At 42.6% G+C, this 20,730-nt stretch overlaps 1 protein-coding gene and 1 pseudogene across 1 annotated transcript; both read left to right on the plus strand.

Annotated features, from left to right (window-relative positions):
* The first annotated feature begins 2,104 nt into the window (after positions 1 to 2,104).
* On the plus strand, positions 2,105 to 4,407 carry LOC136459006 (MACPF domain-containing protein CAD1-like). The gene is made up of 3 exons (XM_066458906.1): positions 2,105 to 2,532; positions 2,688 to 2,851; positions 3,178 to 4,407. Exons 1-3 carry the CDS (start codon positions 2,352 to 2,354, stop codon positions 3,778 to 3,780), a joined length of 948 nt encoding a protein of 315 aa, XP_066315003.1. The 5' UTR covers positions 2,105 to 2,351; the 3' UTR covers positions 3,781 to 4,407.
* A 5,624-nt stretch (positions 4,408 to 10,031) lies between these two features.
* LOC136461002 (protein NRT1/ PTR FAMILY 4.5-like) overlaps positions 10,032 to 20,730 on the plus strand; it is a 56,549-nt pseudogene continuing 45,850 nt past the window's right edge.

Here is a 20,730-nt window from a genome sequence, read left to right on the forward strand (position 1 = left end):
TATGAGCACTTGATGCATCTCTAAAAAAATGGGTTAGCTATTGTGAATAAACAGTTACAATCAGTTTTTTGAAGGAAAAACTGTGGGGGAGTTCCCCCACAGCACTTCATTTTTTTTATTTTTTTTTTTATAAAAAGAGAGTATAACATATGTACAGAAAGAAAAGAAAAATAGATTACACAAGTGACCCTAGCCATTGGAAAACAGAAGGTTGAAGATCTTCTCTGACTCAATGCATTTGGAGGATGGACTGTTCCTTGAATCCCGAAGGGCGGGCCTGGTGCAAGCGGTAGAGTCTTACCGCCTGTGACCGGAAGGTCCCGGGTTCGAGTCGCGGTCTCCTCGCATTGCACATGCGAGGGTAAGGCTTGCCACTGACACCCTTCCCCAGACCCCGCACAGAGCGGGAGCTCTCTGCACTGGGTACGCCCACTGTTCCTTGAATCCCGCGACCCAGAGGCTATGACTAGCACGATCTCCATAAAAAAATCCATTTCTGAGTTTCCAGAGCTCCCAGCAGGCTTCCATGAAAATCTCCATAAAGAATTGCGAATGTGAGGCTCGTCTCACTGCTAAAAGCCTCCCATGCAAGTTAAAGTGTAAATCCCACTGTATGTTGAGAGTATTCCAGCACCGCGTAGCAAAAGGACTGGCAAAGAAGAGATGCTCAATATCTTCCTCCATGGATGTGCTGTTGCTTTTCCTGAGCATAGTCCTTGTATTTAGTCTGTCCACAAACATAAGCGAGGCAAATAATTAATTCTCAGAACATATGTTGATTTCCAGATCCATCTGTGAGTATCAGGGACTTGGACATTCACAAAGGGTAAATTATAAAGTTTGCTGGAGTGTAAATCTGATTTACCCATATGAAGGACCATTGGTCGATGGCCTGTGTATCAAAGGGCACCATAAGCAGCTGCCTTTGTAAATTCTGCAACTTGTCGTAAGCTTGCTGAGATAGTGGTAGCATGAAGAGGGAGGCTAGGTCTGGTGTGAGAGAAGATTGTTTGTTGTGGTCATTCAGTGGGAAAAACAGAATTTGTTGAACTCATGCTGGAGGAGTTTCATACAGCTTAGCATTGTAGACTTATACTTACATGAACTATAGATACCTGCTAAGAGCATGCTGCATGCCTAGTGTTGGTTAGAAACAACAAGCTGATGAAAAGCGAACAGAAGCTTGGTTCAGTAGCTCTAATAAACTACAAAAATCGGTTAGTGGGACCATGCCAAATAAAAATTGGAGAAAAACTGCTCTATGCTCAAACTTCCGAGGGTCTGTTTTCCTGTGTTCCAGCCAACTGGATCCATTTGTTTAGTGCCTCTATTCGAACCTAAAACATGGTTCACTTTTCCACCGTTTGATTCCCAAAGCGTTCCAAAATCAAACCACACTGGTTCCCCCCTCCCCAACCCATGCTTTCCAGACTGCATTGGAGTTGCGTAATGAAATATACTAAGTATATGCAAGTAAGCACATTAGGGGCCATTTGGTAGCGCCCCTGAGCCAGCATCCCCACTAGAATCTGAGGAGCACTAACAAACACTGCCGCCTGCTCAAGCTCCACTCGTTAATTGCACGAATCGATTCACCGTTTTGAGACTGCACTCAAGGAGCAAAATACCTACTATCCTTTATTCACTCTGCATTCATGCGTTGGCCGAGCCCTCTCCACTTGCCCTTCTCCACTGACTGCGGTGCCCATCTCTGTCGCCCACCAACCCTCGCTGCTGCCCACACCATCCCTTTTCGATGTCCGCTGCTCCCCCAGCTGCTACTTAAGGGCGCTCAGGGCAAGGTCAAGCAGGATTGCCTGCCACCACTGAGGCCAAGTTGGCAACCGCAGATCCGGCATGTGTTGCACTGCTGCCAGAAGATTGTGGTCTTCTCCGGACTAAGGCAGGTTTGCTTCTTCGAAGACGGAGCCAGGAGACTGTCATTGCATGAAATCCACTTGTGAAGCTATACCAGATGGTTAACACAACAATCCGAGAGGAGCAGAAGCTTAGAGCGAGTGGAGTTTGGAGCCGGAGCACTACCAAATGGGCCCTTAATCACCTGGAGAACCTACTCCCAGTCATAACCTTGCCTCTCCATCTAGTACCACCATGAACTCCCTAGCACGTGTTAATCTACTCACCAGTAACGACAGTAAGGACAGAGGCACATAAAATTAAATCATATATGTCTTTGTAACTGATGTTTTAATGTGCGCATGTACAAGTAATGAGAGGCATTGTAGAGTCACCTGTAGATGGAACATGCACTCTCCTGGCACCTGAACTGTCCATCGTTCTAGCATTTATATGTAAACATTGATTAGCTGTTGCTTTATCCTTCACAGGATATGACAGTAATATTCAGAAGGAGGGGTGGTTGTGATCTTGTTCAAAGTTATAGTGATTGGAAAGGAACTGTTGCCTCAGCACCAGATGTCATAGGCATGACCTTTCTCTCAATTGTCTCTCTTCTTGACGATATACCAGGAAAGAAGCACCTTGCTCGTGCAGTTGAGCTATACTTGACCTGTAAGACCTGCTTTTGATTACTTATTTTGTCCTATGCATTTATGCAACTCATTCGCCACATTGAATATTGTGCATTTATAATACCCTGAGCTTAAAGCTAACATATAATATGATATCTCTTCGGTTATACTGTTTTGATAAGTTCTGTTTTACAGACAAACCTCCAATTGAAGAATTACAGTACTTCTTAGATTTTCAAGTCCCACTAGTTTGGGCTCCAGCTCCACCAGGTATTGCTGGTCACCACAGGAAGGAACCTGTCTGCCCATCGCTTCAGTTTAGCTTAATGGGCCCAAAGCTCTTCATTAGCACAGAACAGGTAAAGGCTACCCCTTAAATCTGAACATATGAGTACAGTGATCACTTTTTCTAATTTTACACTAGAAAGGCTATTTTAATTGTTCTGAAGAAATGCTATTTTGTATTAGCTGAGTCTGTGAAGCACAGTTACCATCATAAACATTTTTCTACTGGGCTGAATAATAATATAATTCTAAAGATCAGGGCATGCAGAAGAACACATATGTGTAAATTGCACCTGAGGCACAAGTGTTGTACCTATGGTGCATTTTACTCATAAAAATATATATTTTTAAGACAATCAATTTTTGGTGAAAATGCTAACTCTGAACGAGACACGTGCAGATCTCTGTTGGGCGTCGACCAATTGTTGGCCTCAAACTGCTCTTGGAAGGAGCCAAACAGAATCGTCTGGCTATTCATTTGCAGCACCTTGGATCATTACCAAAGATATTCCTACCTCATTGGGACTCCCATATTACCATTGGACCTCCAAAATGGCAAGGCCCTGAAGAACAGGACAGCCGATGGTTCGAGCCAATCAAATGGAAGAACTTTGCTCATGTTAGCACAGCACCGATAGAGTACACTGAAACAAATATTACGGACCTATCTGGTGTTTATATTGTTACAGGAGCACAGTTGGGAGTGTGGGATTTTGGTGCAAAGAGTGTTCTCCACCTTAAACTTTTGTTCTCCAGGGTTCCTGGGTGCACAATTAGAAGATCAGTGTGGGACCACAGCCCATCAAGTTCTTCGATTCATAAAGCAGACGAATCTTCATCATCCTCAAGTGATAATGCTAAACTTCTGAAGATCGTTGACATGACAGAAACATTGAAGGGCCCACAAGATGCGCCTGGCCACTGGCTGATCACAGGTGCTAAGTTGGGTGTCGAGAAAGGCAGGATTGTTGTGCGTGCAAAGTACTCCTTATTGAATTATTAACCAAATGTTTAAAGCATTCATTCACTCACTCTGATATTGAGCACTGTGTTTTAAGGTAGCATTTGTTCTTTTGTTTTAAATGTATGGCCTTCCGCCCCCCCCTGTAACTTGATGTGGATCCATGCTTCTTGTTGATGCCGTGAGTGAAGTAGCATGAAGATCTTTATGCTCAGTTCAAAAGTGTTTGATCTGGCCTCAGTCATCTCTTCCACAGCCATCTGATCGTGACAGTGAAAATGATGTGTTCCATGAGTTTTGACACTGGTGTTTTGCTCTCCAAAATTCATCAGTGGAACATAATTAGTATATTCACTCCTGGTTGCTAAGTGCTAACAGTTTTATCGATTTTCATCAATTGGATTCATGTACATCTGGGCGAGTCACTTTTTGACTGCATGATTGACGTTCTGGCACAGATGAGAATGGCAGTGCCATGTTTGTTGCATATTGGCATAATTTTCAGATTCAACAGTTGATAATGAGTATGGAATACTTCAAAGTTTGTTCTGTCTCACATAGATATTACTTGGTTACTCCACCAGACGGTTGGTGCGAGCGATGATACTGCCTGTGTGGGTGAGGGGATGCAACACTTCTTCGTAATAATATGTAACATGCATTCATGTATCCTTTCGTGCTAGTGTTAGCTAACTTGGAGTTTACAACATGCCGTTGGCCCGTTGTTGTGTTTGTTATTGTTCTAGAAGTAGCTATGTTGTAGCTTTCTGTTACATGAATGTGTCGAGAAGAGAACAAAAGCAGCGGTAACAATGTGTCGCTCTTCTTTCAAGAGAAGAGAAATGAGTCGCTGTGAACAGAAGTACAAGAATTGCTCTTGCGTATGCTTCTTAGTTCTTATAGCTTTGCCTGAGGTCGACATGGTAAGGGACGAGATCAGAAAGAATTGTTTTGCCTGGATCAAGGTATTCATTGTCTTTCGTAATGCGATATCGTTGCTATGCTGAAATTCATGTATCCTTTTTGAGCTAGCGTCAGCAAACTCAGCTCGTAGATCGTATAAAAATGTTATGTTCCCCGTTTGCTGGTCTAAAACTTGGCTGAAACTGGCTGGTTTTGTGAGAGAAAACACTGTTTGGCTGGTTTTGATAAACAGTGAAATGAGTGGGCAACCAGCCGGCTGGTCTGATTTTTTCAGACCATGACGTGTTTCCCATCTGTTTGGAAGTTGCTATTTGTGCTTATCTGTTACTCCACTCTTGGAATTTGAAAACTGCGGTCTGTTCCCGCTCCTCTGATCAACATAGCACTTCTAGAACGACAACAAACACAGCATGTTTGTGCACTCCACAAAAGGATACAAGAATTTCAGAAACATTCATGTTGCATATAGGAGTGCAAAAAAAAGCGTGGTACTCCCCTGACCCATGCAGGCAGTATGACTGCTCTGATTAACTGACCGGTAGAGTAATAATCAAGCAAAAGTGTTACACTGTGTGTGTCCAGTAAGGGAACAAAGTATAAAGATATCACATAAATGGCTACAGCGAGCCGTTCTCATTGAAAGGCAGTGCAATCTCAGTCTATGTAACTGTAAATAAAAGGGCATGTGCTCTTCTTGATACTGTTGATGAGTTGATCTTTTGGTATCTTTTTTTTTTTGAAAAAGATGGCAGGAGCTCTGCCTTTCAAGAGGGAAAGGCCCTGTTCGGCTTACCCCATATTCGGCTTGTTCGGCTTCTTTTTTTAGCCGGAATAGTGTTTTTCTCTTCCAACAATTCAGTCAGAACAGTGTTTTTCAGGCAGTTTCAGCCAAGTTTCAGACCAGCGAACGGGGCCAAAATGAGTTTTAAACACAATAAAGACAGAGAGACCTCGCACACATGCCCCAAACCACAAGGGCGCCCCACTCAAGAAGACACCAAATAGAATTTCATGCAAGTTACATCGAAACAAGCGCCCTTTCCTTAACTCGAAGTCTTCTTTTACTTTCATAGCCACTTCTTGTGCTGTCATGAAACGGTTTTCAAAATTCTCCGATTCGGCTATTTCCATAGGTTCCACATTACGTAAATGGTCAAGCCATTGAAACGCCGCCATTGCTCTTTTTCTACCTTTTGTGTCATTGCCTCCCACCAAGAGATGATGGACGATGAATCCAGCGTTGGAGCCTGACATAAAACAAGGGAGGGGCAAAACACAACAAACGTGATTGGATAATGGATGTACTGATGCCTGAGCTTGGTGCTAAACAAGCTAACTGTAGCCTACCTTTAGAAACCTGTTCAGAGAAGGGAGGGGGGGGGGGGGGGGGGGGGGGGGGGGGGGGGGTGCAGCAGCCTAGCTTCGCCTCCAAGAGGCTCCGCCAGTGGATGAATCGTCCACATGTTGGATCAGACCAGTGTCAAAAGTGTTCCCAGACCAACGCTTGATGCCAAACAAGTTTCGCAAGAGGGCAATGGAGGCACAGGTGTAGGCAAGTTTGAAGTGGCCCATTACACAGAACGCAACAGTCCTTGTGAGGCCATCCCCTTGAAGCCAAAACATCCGCCGTGAGAATTTTGCTTTGTATGAGCGTCCACGCAAACAACTTACACTTGTTTTCTATGTGAGCTTTCCAAATTAGGTTTGGCTTGTATCTTCTATATAAGCCTTTGAACTGAACCCGGTCCGTTGAATGCGTGGAATATTGTCCATCTGGTGTCCATCTCCAGGCTATTGAGTCTGGGCTGCAAGTGAACATTTTGAAGCCTAATCCACAATGAGACGAGCTCCTCAATTTGGATGGTTGTTGCAATGTCGCTGGACAGGATTCGAATCCAGGCATCATTGTGGAGCTCTTGCTCAACAAATTTGTTTTTCCTTTTAACTAGTTTGAATAAGTGTGGTGCCAAATTTCTCGGTGCTTCACTGCTTCCCCATCAATTGAACTGTGGTGCCAAAATCGTGCTTTCCTGCCATTTCCCACCATTATTGTGGTGGATGCATTGTAGACGAGTCGGTCAGCTGCATTGCAGGGCACATCGTTCCTTCCTACGGTTTAAAGTCATCCACCCATTCTTGCCATAGCCAACGAAGTCGTAGGTCTCTTCCAAACTTGTCCAAGTCAGTGACTCCCAACCCTCCAAGGTGTTTTGGCTTACTGACTGTTGGCCAATTGACTAGACAGTGGCCACCATTTATGTTGTCGTCCCATTGACCGGATAGTGACCACCATTTGTGTTGTCGTCCCATTTCCATAGAAAAGACCTTCTAATTTTGTTAATTTATTTTCTTGCCCAGACCGATAGGGGGAATACTGTGAGATGGTATGTTGGCATAGAGGAAAGCAGTGATGTGATAGGCGTTAGACGTCCTGCCCGATTCAACGTACAATGCTTCCATCTTGGTAGCCTTTTTCTGATTCGCTCGATGAGAGGTTGTACGTCAATTTTGTGCAATGATCTGGTCTGAAGCTGCAATCCTAGGTAGCGGCATGGAAAAGTACCTATAGTTCCCGGGAAAGGTTGGAGCACATGCTCAAGATATATATTTTTTTTATAAAGGAAGCTTTTATTAAATTCTCAAAGCATTACATCAAAATGATACAAAGCCTTGAAAATGTACTTCTGGCCTCTGTCTAACAAAGAGGCACACAACCACAAAAATTAAAGGAGATTGACACATTCTAGTGACTATCAATTCGTAGACTAGATTCATGTGCTGGGAGAAAATATCCTTGGCCACCTACCCCACAACTAGGGTTTTTAATTTCGGTATTGCAAAAATTTCGGCCACCACCGAAATTACCGAATTTTGCAAAATTGGGCTAAAATTTCGGTGAAATTTTTTTAGAGACTAGCACATGAAGCATGTTTTTTTCTAAAAAAAAATATAGATCTAAATAAATATTAGTATGATTTACGACTACACATCTATTGAATAGAAGAATATGCAATATAAACAATAGAAAATACGAGTCTAGAGTTATATAGCATATGTATTAGTGTATTACAAAATTTTGGATTTTTTTCTTTCGGCCACCACCGAAATTACCGAATTTCGCAAAATTCGGCCGAAATTTCGCCAAAATTTTAAACCCTGCCACAACCAAGTCTTGAGAAGCGACCTTCTGTAGGATAACCCAAGTACATAGCCAGTGGATGACCAAATAAATAACCTACACATGAAGAACATGTTTTTTCTTTTGAATAACAATATCATTTCTACTAAGCCAAAGTGACTCGCAAGTAGCAGCCGCTCCAAGCAGATGTAGTGGTTTTAATTCTTTACTAAATCCTCCTAACCAACCACCAAATAAGTGAGAAACACTGCAAGGTTTAGTTAGTCTAGTAACCACTTGAATAATCGACCAATAGAACGAGCGAAGTGGCATTCAAAAAATAGGTGCCTAATTGTCTCATTTTTATGACAAAAGCATCAAATTTTACTACCGTGCCAGTTGCGCTTAGCAAGATTATCCTTGGTCAATACAACTCCTCTTCGTAAATACCACGAAAAGATTTTGATTTTTAATGGGGCCTTCTGTTTCCATAAACTTTGTTAAAATTGGGGACATCAACATTTATTAATGCTTGGTAGTGTGATTTCACTGAGAATTGTCTATTTGGGTGTAAATTCCAATGAAAAACATCTAGCTCTTAGGAAAATTGTATGTTAGTAATGTGTGGTAACATATTATTCCAAGCTACTAACTTAGGACCTGTTAGATTCTGCGCCAAGAGAGATTGGGTGGAAAAAAAAAACACTTTACCTATAGTTACATGTTTAGGCCTGGCTATATTATAAACACTTGGATATTGTTCTTGCAAAGTTGTGTTTCCAAGCCATTTGTCCTCCCCATACTTCCCTGATACCGTATCGGCCTATCGGCCGACCTATCGGAGTATCCAATACGTATCGTGATGGACCTTAGGAGATGCTTGAAGTTGACTTCCTTCCGCTTTCCCTGCAATTTTGCAAATCGTATCCTGGTGGACCTTTACTGAAACGTAAGCTGAATTGATTCTAAAGAAATTTTCTCCCGACTATACTATTTAAATTTCAATGCAAGTTGTGCTCCGTTGCTCATAATTTAAAATTGCACATGATGGATCTCCTAATGCAAAGTAGATAAAGTTGGTCGTAAGCTGAATTGATTCTAAAGAAATTTTCTTCCGACTATATATACTATTTTAATTTCAGTGCAAGTTGTGCTCCGTTGCTCATAATTTAAAATGCTGCACATGGATCTCCTAATGCAAAATAGATAAAGTTAGTCGGAGGGCAACTCTTTTAATTTAGGAACAGAAATATGCAGAGTGCAGGCTGGGAGAATTCTTAACCAAAGATTCCTCCTGCGTCCTTGTGCCTTCTGACTTGGTGTTTCCGCGGGGACATTCTCGTCGTCTCCGTGGAATTGTGGATTGCTCCTTAGTTTTACATTGCTGTCTACCAAAATCCATCATGTGCCAACGCCGGCCCTGGCAGCAAGTGGCAAGCAATGCTCCAATGAAGTGTCGCGCTCTCGAGGGCTGTTTCAGTGTTTCTGAACCATTTTTTTGCTTCGATTTGATCGCCGTCAGTGAGGAACGAGAGTAGGAGATACATGGTTTGTTTTCAGCATTGTTAAAGTACAGAAGGACGACGTGTGATATGGACAGGAAAATCCTTGAAGAACACATCTGTGGATATTTCCATGGTGAGTCTACTATGCATTATGCATATGACAGAAGAGCTGGACAAATTGACTAATCTTTGTGTGCACTGAGTTTGCTAAGTTCTAAACCAATGTCTGGCAGTTGTGATTGTATATATCCATGAAGTTGCACAAAAGAATTCGAAGAACTTTAATGCCTGTAGCAAGAATAAACTAATCAAGTGAATATCAGTATTGTTAAGGTACCGAAATTGACGTGTGTGATATGGACAGGAAGGTCCTTGAAGAACACATCTGTGGATATTTCCAATCGAAGTGACTAATTTTTGTGTGCATGAGTTTGCTAAGTTCTAAAACAATGTCTGACGGTTGTGATTGTATATAGCCACCAAGCTGTACAAAAGAATTCAAAGAACTCCACAGTTAATGCCGGTAGCAAGAATAAACAAATCAAAAGAATGTCAGTATCCTAGGATGACTCGTTCCTGCAGGCTGCAGCATGCCTTTATATGTCATTGCAGCAGCACCTTCTGCCTATTCCACTTAGTTCTTGGCCAAAATGGTAGCTTTGCTTTCTCTCTGTCATTTCCAACTTCTCATCATGCCAATGTTCTCATCTGTATGATTTTCTTGAATCTTAATAGGAACCCGAGGAGATGAGCAAAGCATCTGAAGCCAACGGCAAGGCAGACTCCATCTTCATGGTATGTGCCTTGGTCCTTGGTTCCCATATATTTTCCTTTTGATACAGCTGGTGCTTAACTGCTTATTGGGAGTATTTCATATAGCAGAAGACATGATTGCTATTACCTTTGTATGAAAACTGCGTGTGCATGGATAACTGTCAACATGACTGTCTCCTTTTCTTTTATGGATTGGATTCTACACTCTGAACTTATTCCTAAAAAAATATGAAACCAAACAATCACGTGCCCGCATCCATGGGCGCTTTTATTGATGACTTGGCAAGAACAAACAAAAAAACAGAGAACTTAGTCGTGTTATTGGCTTATTGCATCCGAACACTTATAGATACCGGCGAAACAATATCAGACACTCATTCATGAAGAAGCTATGGTTGTACGTACTACCTTAAGTGATACTCATCAAACGTTGTGCCTGAGCTGAACCTACTGATCATATGGGCTGTCCAATCTTCTCATCATAGCGAACTATGCGTAGCTAAGCTGGTTGGGTTCTTTGTGATACAACCTGTCCACCTGGATTCAAATTCTTGGCTTATGCGAGTACTCAATTTTCTTGAACTCGTTCTAGGATTTAATTGTGTTATTCTCCTAGTGGTTGACGATGTGTTTGTCAACGAGTCGCCGATGATGATATCGATCCTTACAATTTATTGCTTCCCCGCGACCCCGCTTCAATATCTCTAAAAAAAATTTTGAAATTCGTAAATCATAAATTAAGTAATAAAACATAGATAAATAATTAAAGAATACAATCCTTATCCATCTTTTCTTTCTTTTTGCTTCATATACTAAAAAAGAATTCAAAAAGGGAAAATTTTCGTCATGTCACGAAGAATTCTATCTCGAGCTCACTTCTCCTTCAATCCTTACAATTTATAAGGATTAAAGTAAAGTATTGCTTCCCCGCTTCAATATCTCTAGCTCACTTTCCCTTCAATCCTTACAATTTATAAGGGTTAAAGTAAAGTATCCGGATCCAACAACAAAGTAGATCACTCCAGATTAAGGCTGTGTTTAGTTGTAGGAATTTGGATTTTGGGTCTACTGTAGTACGTTCGTTTTTATTTGGCAAATAGTATTCAAACATGGACTAATTAGGCTCAAAACGTTCGTCTCGCAATTTTCCACCAAACTGTGCAATTAGTTTATCTTTTCGTCTACATTTAATGCTCCATGCACGGGCCGTAAACATTCGATGTGACAGGTACTGTAGCAACTTTTTGGAAGTTGGGGTGGAACTAAACAAGGGCTAAGTTTATTTCTGCATTTAATGCTTACTTATCCATATCTGCAAAGACATATTTTCACAAACTTGATCCTAAGCCAAAAAGGATGACAAAGGCGTGGCTTGGTTATTCACATATATTATCTGTGGACTAGGTGGAGACACGTGTTGTTGGAGGAAATACGTATGAAGTCGTTGAAGGGAAGGTTGATTGGCGGGGAAGACCTGCATTGCGAGGACGCCATGGTGGTTTGGGCAATAGTTTCTTCATTCTTGGTACCCTCCTATTCCTAACTGTTTATATTGTCTCTTAGAAAGAAAAGGTGTAATTAAAACTTTATGGTTTCTGGACTGAATTTGCATTCAGAAGAATTTATTTCTTAAGTACTCAAGTGAATGCACTTGCGAAACTAATTCTTTTGAGCCCATATATTCAGTTTTATCGAGCTAATTCTGTTGATTATAGATAGTAGCAATTTTCTAGACAATGTGTTTCTAGATGATAACATGAAATCACATCATATGCTGAATGTATATAAAAAATAATAATACCCCATCAAGGGACTATTTATTATGAACCAAAAACATTAGGTGATGGAGTCAGAGAGTTGCTATGCCTGGACTAATAGTCCCCTCCGTTCCAAAATGTAACATGTTTTAGATTTATTCTAAGTCAAACTCTTTAAACCTTCAGAAAGTATAGCATCAACATCAAATTAGTTTCATTAAATATATTATTTTTTATTTAAGTTAAACTTTTTCAACTTTGACAACATCTAACATATTAAATAAGTGCGCTATCATGACATACCTCATGGTATGTCACGATAGATGTTGTCAAAGTAGAAGTTTAACTTAAAACAAAAATAAAACACCCTACATTTTGAACTCATTTGACCAAGTTGAATATATATAAAGTGAGGGACTAGTTAGGCAATTTCTAAAGTAAAATTAACCACTGTACAATCAGGCAATCAATTAGTACTCTAACATGGCCTACAATCTCATCTATATAATTATTAAAATTTCATGAATAAATTTAGTGAGTACAACTAATCAGAATTGTTTATCTTTACTCTACATATCTTTATTCATTTTCTAACACATACGCATAGATACCCCAGATATTTGTTTTCATATTTTGCATTGCACCTTTGACTTGTGGATATTTAATGTGTATTTAGTAGAAACTTTTTCTTATGTTATATCAGCTCTTGTTATATCATATTATTAACATCTTGATTCTATACTATAGCTTTTGATCCTATTAGTTGTTGTAAACTTTTATCCACGTGTTAATTTGAAACTCTAGTACTTATTGTATTTTTTATTCAGAATTGTTCTTTACAATTTTATTTAAAAATTGATCCTAGGTCCTATACTTATTTTTACTACAATGCCAAAATCGGTCATTTTAGTATGTGCCACAGTACTCAACATGTTAAATTTTCTCTATCAAAAAATTATATTCGCAGGGGTATTGAATTTTAACCACCAACATTAGTATATCATAATGTTTAATTCAAAATTATGAACCCATCTAAAATAATGAATTATAGAATTTAGTATAATTTAAAATGAATTATTAGTATCAATACATTGGTACATGGTCTTTTTAAGAGGACATTTTATTCACAATCAATAACCAACCTATTATAGTAATCCTAGCATAAAATATGCATGTTTACTTGGTCTACATAGTGGCACATAACATGTATGATACTTTGAAACAATATATGTAATTTAGAAACATATAGAACATACTTTATGGTTATTGAGTTTGTTTTCCATAATACCTCACATTGGTATTTTAGACGTAATTGAGATTTAGTTTAGTTTATTTTTTATAATGATAAATAATTTAGAGATAAATTAAAGTGGGTAATTTATATTATCTTTCGTAAAAACGTATGTGGGTAATTTAGATGCAAATTTTAGAGATTTATTTAAAATTAAGTTTTATAATGGTAGGGTGGATAATTTAGATGCAAATTGATGGGTTACTCTATTTGTTGTTTTTGTGAACGATCCAATAACTATTATTGGTGACGATGATGAGAGTGTAGAAAATTAGGCAAACTTAAAGGGGTTAATTTATATCATTTTTCATAATGGCAGATTTGGTTAATTTAAAAGCAAATTTAGGGGTTAATTTGCATTACCTTTCATAGTGATAGACGTGTGTAATTTAGATGCAAATTTAGAGGGTCATTTTTAATTTATCTTTTATGATGATAGAGGTGAATTTGGATGCAAATTAGAAGGTTACTTTATTTATTTATCGTAATGGTAGAGGGTAACCTATTGGAAAACAAAATAAATCCAGGGTTATTATTAACTATGTTGAGTAGAGTCTACCAAATCAATAGCCAGATGTTTCCGATTATTATGTGAATTTATGATATATCTTTTTTTTCTAGTACGTCTCATGAAGATTAACATGGAGCGTCTAATTAATAATATTAAGATACCAACATGTTCACAAGAAATATATGAGCAGCACCAAGTGTTAATTACGCGACACTAGTTACCAGATTTGCCGTAAGTGGCCAAGAAACATCTTTGAACCAAGCATAACACTCGGAGCCGTGGTGTTGATTTTGCAGTCAATTTCGGACTTGAGAACATGGCCACCTTGTCTCTGGCCGTGAACCTCGTGATCTACTTCCTGGGCGTCATGCACATGAACCTTGAAGACTCAAACCTACTGACCAACTACATGGGCACCAGCTACATGATCGCCATGCTCATCTCCGTCTTCGCGGACGTCTTCATCGGCCGATACATGACTGTGATCCTATCATCAGTGGTTGAGCTCGTGGTACGAATGCCTGTTCTGTGTCTGACGGATGGTTTCCCTGCTGCTTTATCGATCGCTTGCGTTTATCTGTGACGTCGTGGTGGATGCAGAACAGGATTCAAGGAGAGTTGGTCTCTTCTTCTTCATCTCTCTCTATTTTTCTTCTTTCCTCCACCTCTTCTTCTCTCTCACCCTTCCCATATTTTCATTGATGCACCAGCTATAGGGGGGGGGTGGGCTGGAGCCGGCCTTTGTGTGGTGTTTCTTGCATTTGCAGGGGCTCCTGCTGCTGATGCTGCAGGCGCGCTCCGACCGGCTAAAGCCTCCGCCGTGCGACCCTAGAGAACCGCTCACGTACCAGCGGATGCACGGTGGCAAATGAGGTGCACCTCTACCTGGCGCTGTACCTCATCGCGCTCGTCTCGGGAGGCATCAAGCGGCCCTGCCGGTGCACTGCGCCGACCAATTCGACGCCAAGCATCCCAAGGAGAAGCTGCAGATGTCCAGCTGCTTCAACAACGTGCTACTTAGCCTCTGCACCGGCGGCGCCTTCAGCGTCACGGTGTTCGTGTGGATCCAGGACTAGAAAAACAAGGGATGGGAGAAGGGGTTCGCCGCCACCACGGGCGTCATTGTGGCAGAACCGCATAATCTAATGTCCTCCTAAGAATACTTGTCTTTTATTAGACACTAAGTACCCAAGAGAGTGCACTAAATCATGGTGTTTTGTCGAGCACACCCAAGGAAGAACTCGAAAATCCACATTTTTCCGTCGGAATCATAAATGAGAGAATAAAGTTTACAATATTTTTAACCATTTCTTACATCACTTTATTACAACATTAGAGTACTTAAACAAGTTGAATGCAATAGCGGAATTAAGACCATTTGACATGTAAAAGAGTTTATACATTTTAGATTTACATTTTTATCTTGCAGCAGAGAACAACATATAATCAGAATTACAACAGAAATAAAGATTAATGGTGAATCATAAATCTTTTCTTCAAAAAACTTTTAGTGAGGGTTATAAATAAACACTACAGTCGTAGCGTGAAAGGAATCCTCTCTGAGCCCACCAGGAGGTTTCCACACACAAAAGTCGTCTACCATCCATCGGTCACCTGCAACAGGGAGAATAAAACCTTGAGTACTCGATTGTACTCAGCAAGACTTACCCGACAGAAGAAAAATAAAAGACTCCAAGGATATGCAAGGCTTGTTTGGCTTGTGGGTTATTGTATTTACGGAAGCATTACTAAACGTGCGTCCTTATATTAAATTTTATTAGCAGTCATCATTAGTCCATTAACTATCCATTCTATGTAAGCACCTATGCTACTTTCAAGCAGGTGGTAAGCAATCAGAACCATTTTACCATATTTCATATTTCATATTTCAGTTCTTACTACGGTGCTAGACCATAGCCAAATCGGTGCCGTCTCACAGAAACGGTGATTCGCGAATCAATGTATCCCAGTTGGGTACTCCGAAACACACACCCCATTTATACCCCAGACACAAACGAGACCAACCCATTTTACTCCTGTCGAGGGATCTAGGTTCCCGTCCAAACTTGGACTCCAAGCCCCCACACTTGAGACCCGGTCTCAGCATGGTGCTTAGACCTCCACCTTTTCCCGCCTCCAATCAGTCGGTCCGAAAAAGAGCTGGAACCCACGACAAGAGCGCAACGAGTCTTCCCGCTTCCATAAGCAAGTATGTGCTCAGGATAATAAGTCTGTGACCTGACTACCATCCGTAGCAATAGACGGTCCTCAATCGACATAGACGGAACAAGTGCAATCCGAGCCTCGCTCGAATGCCTAACCAAGTCCAGATCCAAAGTACTATTCCTCCCGGTCTCCAATTATACTCTATATATATTCCATATGATAGTAATATAATAACAACAATAATATCTTTTCTATCTCTCGCGAGTGACAGGTAATCACTCCAACTTCTACCAGATCCTATAGCATAACAGTCTATATGATCCTGACATACTAGTAGGACTCATAGGATATGGATATATATATGCAAGTGGTTTTCATTCAACTCCTTAAAACTTAATGCACAAGTATAAAATAAAGTACAGAATAATAGGGGTTATGCACCGGAGTTTGCCTGGGCAAGAGGTAACCAAGGATTAGCATTCCATCGTGGTAACACGATCACCAAGACACCATCTTTTCTGCCACTTTGGTCGACTCCACGATCAATCGTTGTTCCTATTATAATATACGTAGATGCAACAGAAAATGTAATTAACCTACGACAACCACAACTTTAAGAACACGATTACGCCTCGCAAGCTAACAAGCTAGCTCTAACGACTAGCGTACTAGTCTATGTATCCACATCGTCGAGTAAGGCTAACGAAACATGGCCATCATCGTCTTCATCGCTGGCACGCCGATGTAACACATGGCCACCGTGCAGGGAAGCAGTGCGCTAAAGGAGATCTTCCAGGTCAAGAAAGGGCCTGTTTGGTTCTAAATAAGTCGCCTACTTATAAGTTAAAAAGTGAAATAAGTGACTGATTTTGCCAAACACCACCAACTTATAAGTCACCCCTGCTTAAAACTTATAAGCCACCCTTTTCCGCGTGGGGCCCATACCTTTCACTTAACAGGCATGAGCTTATAAGTCATCTACAACCAAACAGACATGACTTATAAATCACTAGTTTTCAATCACCTGACTTAATAAGTCACCTGACTTATGGAAACTAAATAGGACCTAAACACCCTCTCTCTCCCTTTCTCTCCATTCTTCTGCCTTTACCATAGGATAGGAAGTAACGAGGTGCGGTAGTTGTGTTCAGGTGTACGTCGCTGCAATCAGGAACAGAAACAGCAGGTCCCTGAGGACCTCGACGAGCTGTACGAGATCAGCAGGAACAAAGCTTCGTCTGACATGGAGTTCATGGCGCACAGGGATAGGCCATTCAGGTTGACGCTTAGTTCACTACCATGCTTATATAAAACTACTGTTCAGCCTCAAGAAACTACTCCTGGCAAGCAGGCACTGACGGCACTGTTTGATTGCGTGCTCATGCAGATTCCTGGACAGGGCGGCCATAGTTTAGACAGAGAAGGATGAGGCGGCGAACCCATGGCGTTAGTGCCGGGTGACACAGGTGGAGCAGGCCAAGATGGTGCTGGCCATGGTGCCCATCTTCTGCAGCGCCATCATCATGGACACCTGCCTCGCGCAGCTGCAGACCTTCTCCATGGTGCAAGGAACCACGATGGACATGGCGCTCGGACCACATTTCAAGATGCCGGTGGTTTCCATACCCATCATCCCGCTTGTCGGGGAACAATACTAGGGTATCCGAAGAGAAGGAGCTAATGACTGTCAACATCGATTCATCCGAGCAGTCAAGAGCGTGACTCCAGCGCCAACCGACCCCTAGGTACATAGGCTCTGCCTCGCCCGACCTCTGGGGGCGGGCTCCGCCTCGCCCGACCTCTGGGGATGGGCTCCACCTCGCCCGACCCCGAGGCCACGGGCTCCGCCTCGCTCGACCTCCGGGGGTGGGCTTCGCCTCGCTCGTCCCCAAGACTGCGCGCTCCGCCTCGCCCGACCTCGAGGCCACGGGCTCCGCCTCGCCCGACCCCGAGGCAACGGGCTCCGCTTCGCCCGACCTTTGGGGGAGGGCTCCGCCTCACCGGACCCCAAGGCCATGGGCTTCGCCTCGCCCGATGGGGTCCCATACAGCTGCCAACCACTCCAGGTCCAGGCGTATGGGCCTGGGTCAAAACTCTGACACCAAGGAAGAGACCGACAGGCCCTAATGTAACCCGTGGCCGTGACGGGCCATACTTGAGGGTTCACGTCAAGAACAACATCAGGCGTGCCATTACTGTTCTGCCTAATGAGTAGCGTACTAGGCTACGTATCCACGTCATCGGGTAAGTCTTGTTTCCGGAAAAATATTTTAGTCCTACGATTCCAAGGTGTTTTGGCTTCTTATTGATTAAATTTATATATTCGAACTATGGCTCATTTAGCTACCTTAGCAATTTAATTATTTTGGAGCTACAAAAAATACAATTAGCATCTAATAATGTTAGAAATTTTCTATAAAAATTTCAAAGCCAACACTACTACCAATTCCTCACAATAATTCCTACAAGTTGATGTTTTAACAATATTAAGTGCTTCTAATTAATTAGATTACTCTTGAAATTTCCATAAAACTATGTGAACAAAATACACTAACAGGTAGATCATGATTTTAAGAACCGAACAAAATTGGTCTCACAATTTTTGGTCAACTAGACAAATTTCTATTGAATTTACAAGTTTGGTTTGAGAAACTACTTTAGGAAATGCTTTAGAAAAGAAAAGGGCCGGTGGTGACTTAATCGGCCCAGCAACCCAGGGCGGGTGTGGCCACGTGCGCGTCGCGACGGCCCAGCGCGGCCCAAGACCGAAAGGCCCCAGCGCGCGCTCGCATTTTGCAAAAGAACCCCCAGACTAACCGGTTATTACGCGGCGCCTTTGATCACTATTGCATGAGAGACGTGTTTACATTAAGGACCTTGGAATATGTTACCTTCACAACGGGGCGGTCCCCGGCGTACCCGCGCGCGACGGCATGGCACACCGGTGGCAACAACGGTTATGTCGGGCGAGCTAGACCCGCTACGAAAGGAATAAAGGGCCGACCACCATCTACAGCTAAACCCGCAAGCATGGATGGCGGTTGGGAACTTAGCAGCATACTGCCTAGAGCGGCAGTGGCGAGCGGCTAGCCGTTGCGGCGGCATGCCTGTTCCAATGAACCTACGCACTCTCGGAAGGGTAGAGGTGGCGGAGAAGCATCAATAGCTCACCATGGTGCACGCTCCAATGACGGTTGAAACATGGGAGCGCTGGGGCGGTCTGGCCACGTGCGACCGAGCGGGCGATGGCTCTCCGAGCGTAGCACTGTCACATCACCGCACCCATGATAAGAAACCAAACCAACCTGTCACGAGCACCAGCTAGAGTGGATCAACACGAGTCCGGAAACGCCACCAATTGGGTTCTTTCCCCATGAATTGGGACATACCCCCGATCCACTGGCTGCGGTGGCGCCCATGGTCGGCGGCGAGCAAAACACTAAATTAGCGGTCGGTAGCGCTTGACCAGGCATGGGAAAGATGGAACGCCTAGTTGCCTTCTTATGCCACCTGTTGGTACGAGGAATCAAACTGTGAAGCCCTGAGCTAGGCAAATTGGAGGGTGGAAAGGCGGAGCTCTAGCCATGGTCATGTCGTGGAGAGTGCACCTGAGCGTGGGCGAGCGGATTAAGACGGGGCAACTCCATTTGATGGTGGTAGCTCAAACATGTGCGCACATGTGACGGTTCGTGGGCTTGGCGCGATGCGCTTGAATGGAGCGGCAAGACCCGAGCGAGGGCTCACTGGTGTCGGCTAGCGAGCGAGGCAGGGAAACATCTCATCACCACAGTGACCGGGGTCGTTGACCTAGGCGCGGCTATAGCAGCACACGTCTAGAGACTCGACGCGGTAGGTAGGATGAAAGGTGGGGTGAGCACCACGATGGCAAGGTGGTGACAGCTACAGCTCCGCCATGACCTCGCACATGGCTCGGTGGCTAGCATTGGTGCACGCACACCACAGCTGTGTGACTAGACCACTGCCAGCTGGGTTGGGCCATGCAAGACCTAGGCGCAGCGTGGCACAGGCCTAGCGCACGCGTGGGCCAGCGACCGCGGCTTGGTCACAACGTGACCCCGGTGCCACCACGCTGTGCCCGTGGTGATCATGACCCCAGTCCGAATGGCTGCTCTAGGTGACGTGCACACATTTCAAAGCGTAGCAAAAGTCACTAACGATCACAGTTGAGGTTCAACTAACTCCCCTATCGTAAAGTCCATATTGCCAACGACCTAGCAACGCCATCGCCATGACCAGAGGACCACCAGGGAAGGAGGTAGATGGATGCCAATGTGAGCTCATCGGTCTGAACCTTAGTTCGCGAACAGAGCGCTAATGACACGACTTTGACATGTTTTAACGAGGTTCGGACAATTTTTGTGAGGGTATTGTGACACCCAACACCACTACCACCTAAGACATGCTCAAGTACTCACTTAGAGGCAACCAACAGTACGAGAACATGAAGTTAGTGTTTAAACAATTTGGTTAGAATTTGAGTGTCAAAACGGCATTGTCTACTATCATTTCCAGACTTAGAAGAGGGCAAGGTTTGGTTAGAACTAACGACCATTAACACTTTTTGTTGCAATTTTTAATATGTCTAAACCTTATTAATTTCAACCAATGAATATTTCACTCAATAGCCCATACTACATACTAACCCATAGGAGCAAAACATTTAAGCACCTTTTAACTATTTTGCTCAATATAATTCACCAAAAATGACGTTCATAACCTAAGTTCAATTTCTTGTCGATTCAACGGAAAGTTCTAGTTTAAATTTCGGATTCAATTTTTGTGCTCCCAAAACCCTAGTTAACAATATTCACTTCCCAAAATTAAAGTTGTATCTTATCTACACTATCTGCTCACCATTTTTACATAAGCACTATACATACGTTATATTTTGTTTTTGTTTATAGAAATTGTTTTTCGTTGCTTGT

Source organism: Miscanthus floridulus, chromosome 6 (genome assembly GCF_019320115.1).
Source record: "Miscanthus floridulus cultivar M001 chromosome 6, ASM1932011v1, whole genome shotgun sequence".
NCBI lineage: Eukaryota > Viridiplantae > Streptophyta > Magnoliopsida > Poales > Poaceae > Miscanthus > Miscanthus floridulus.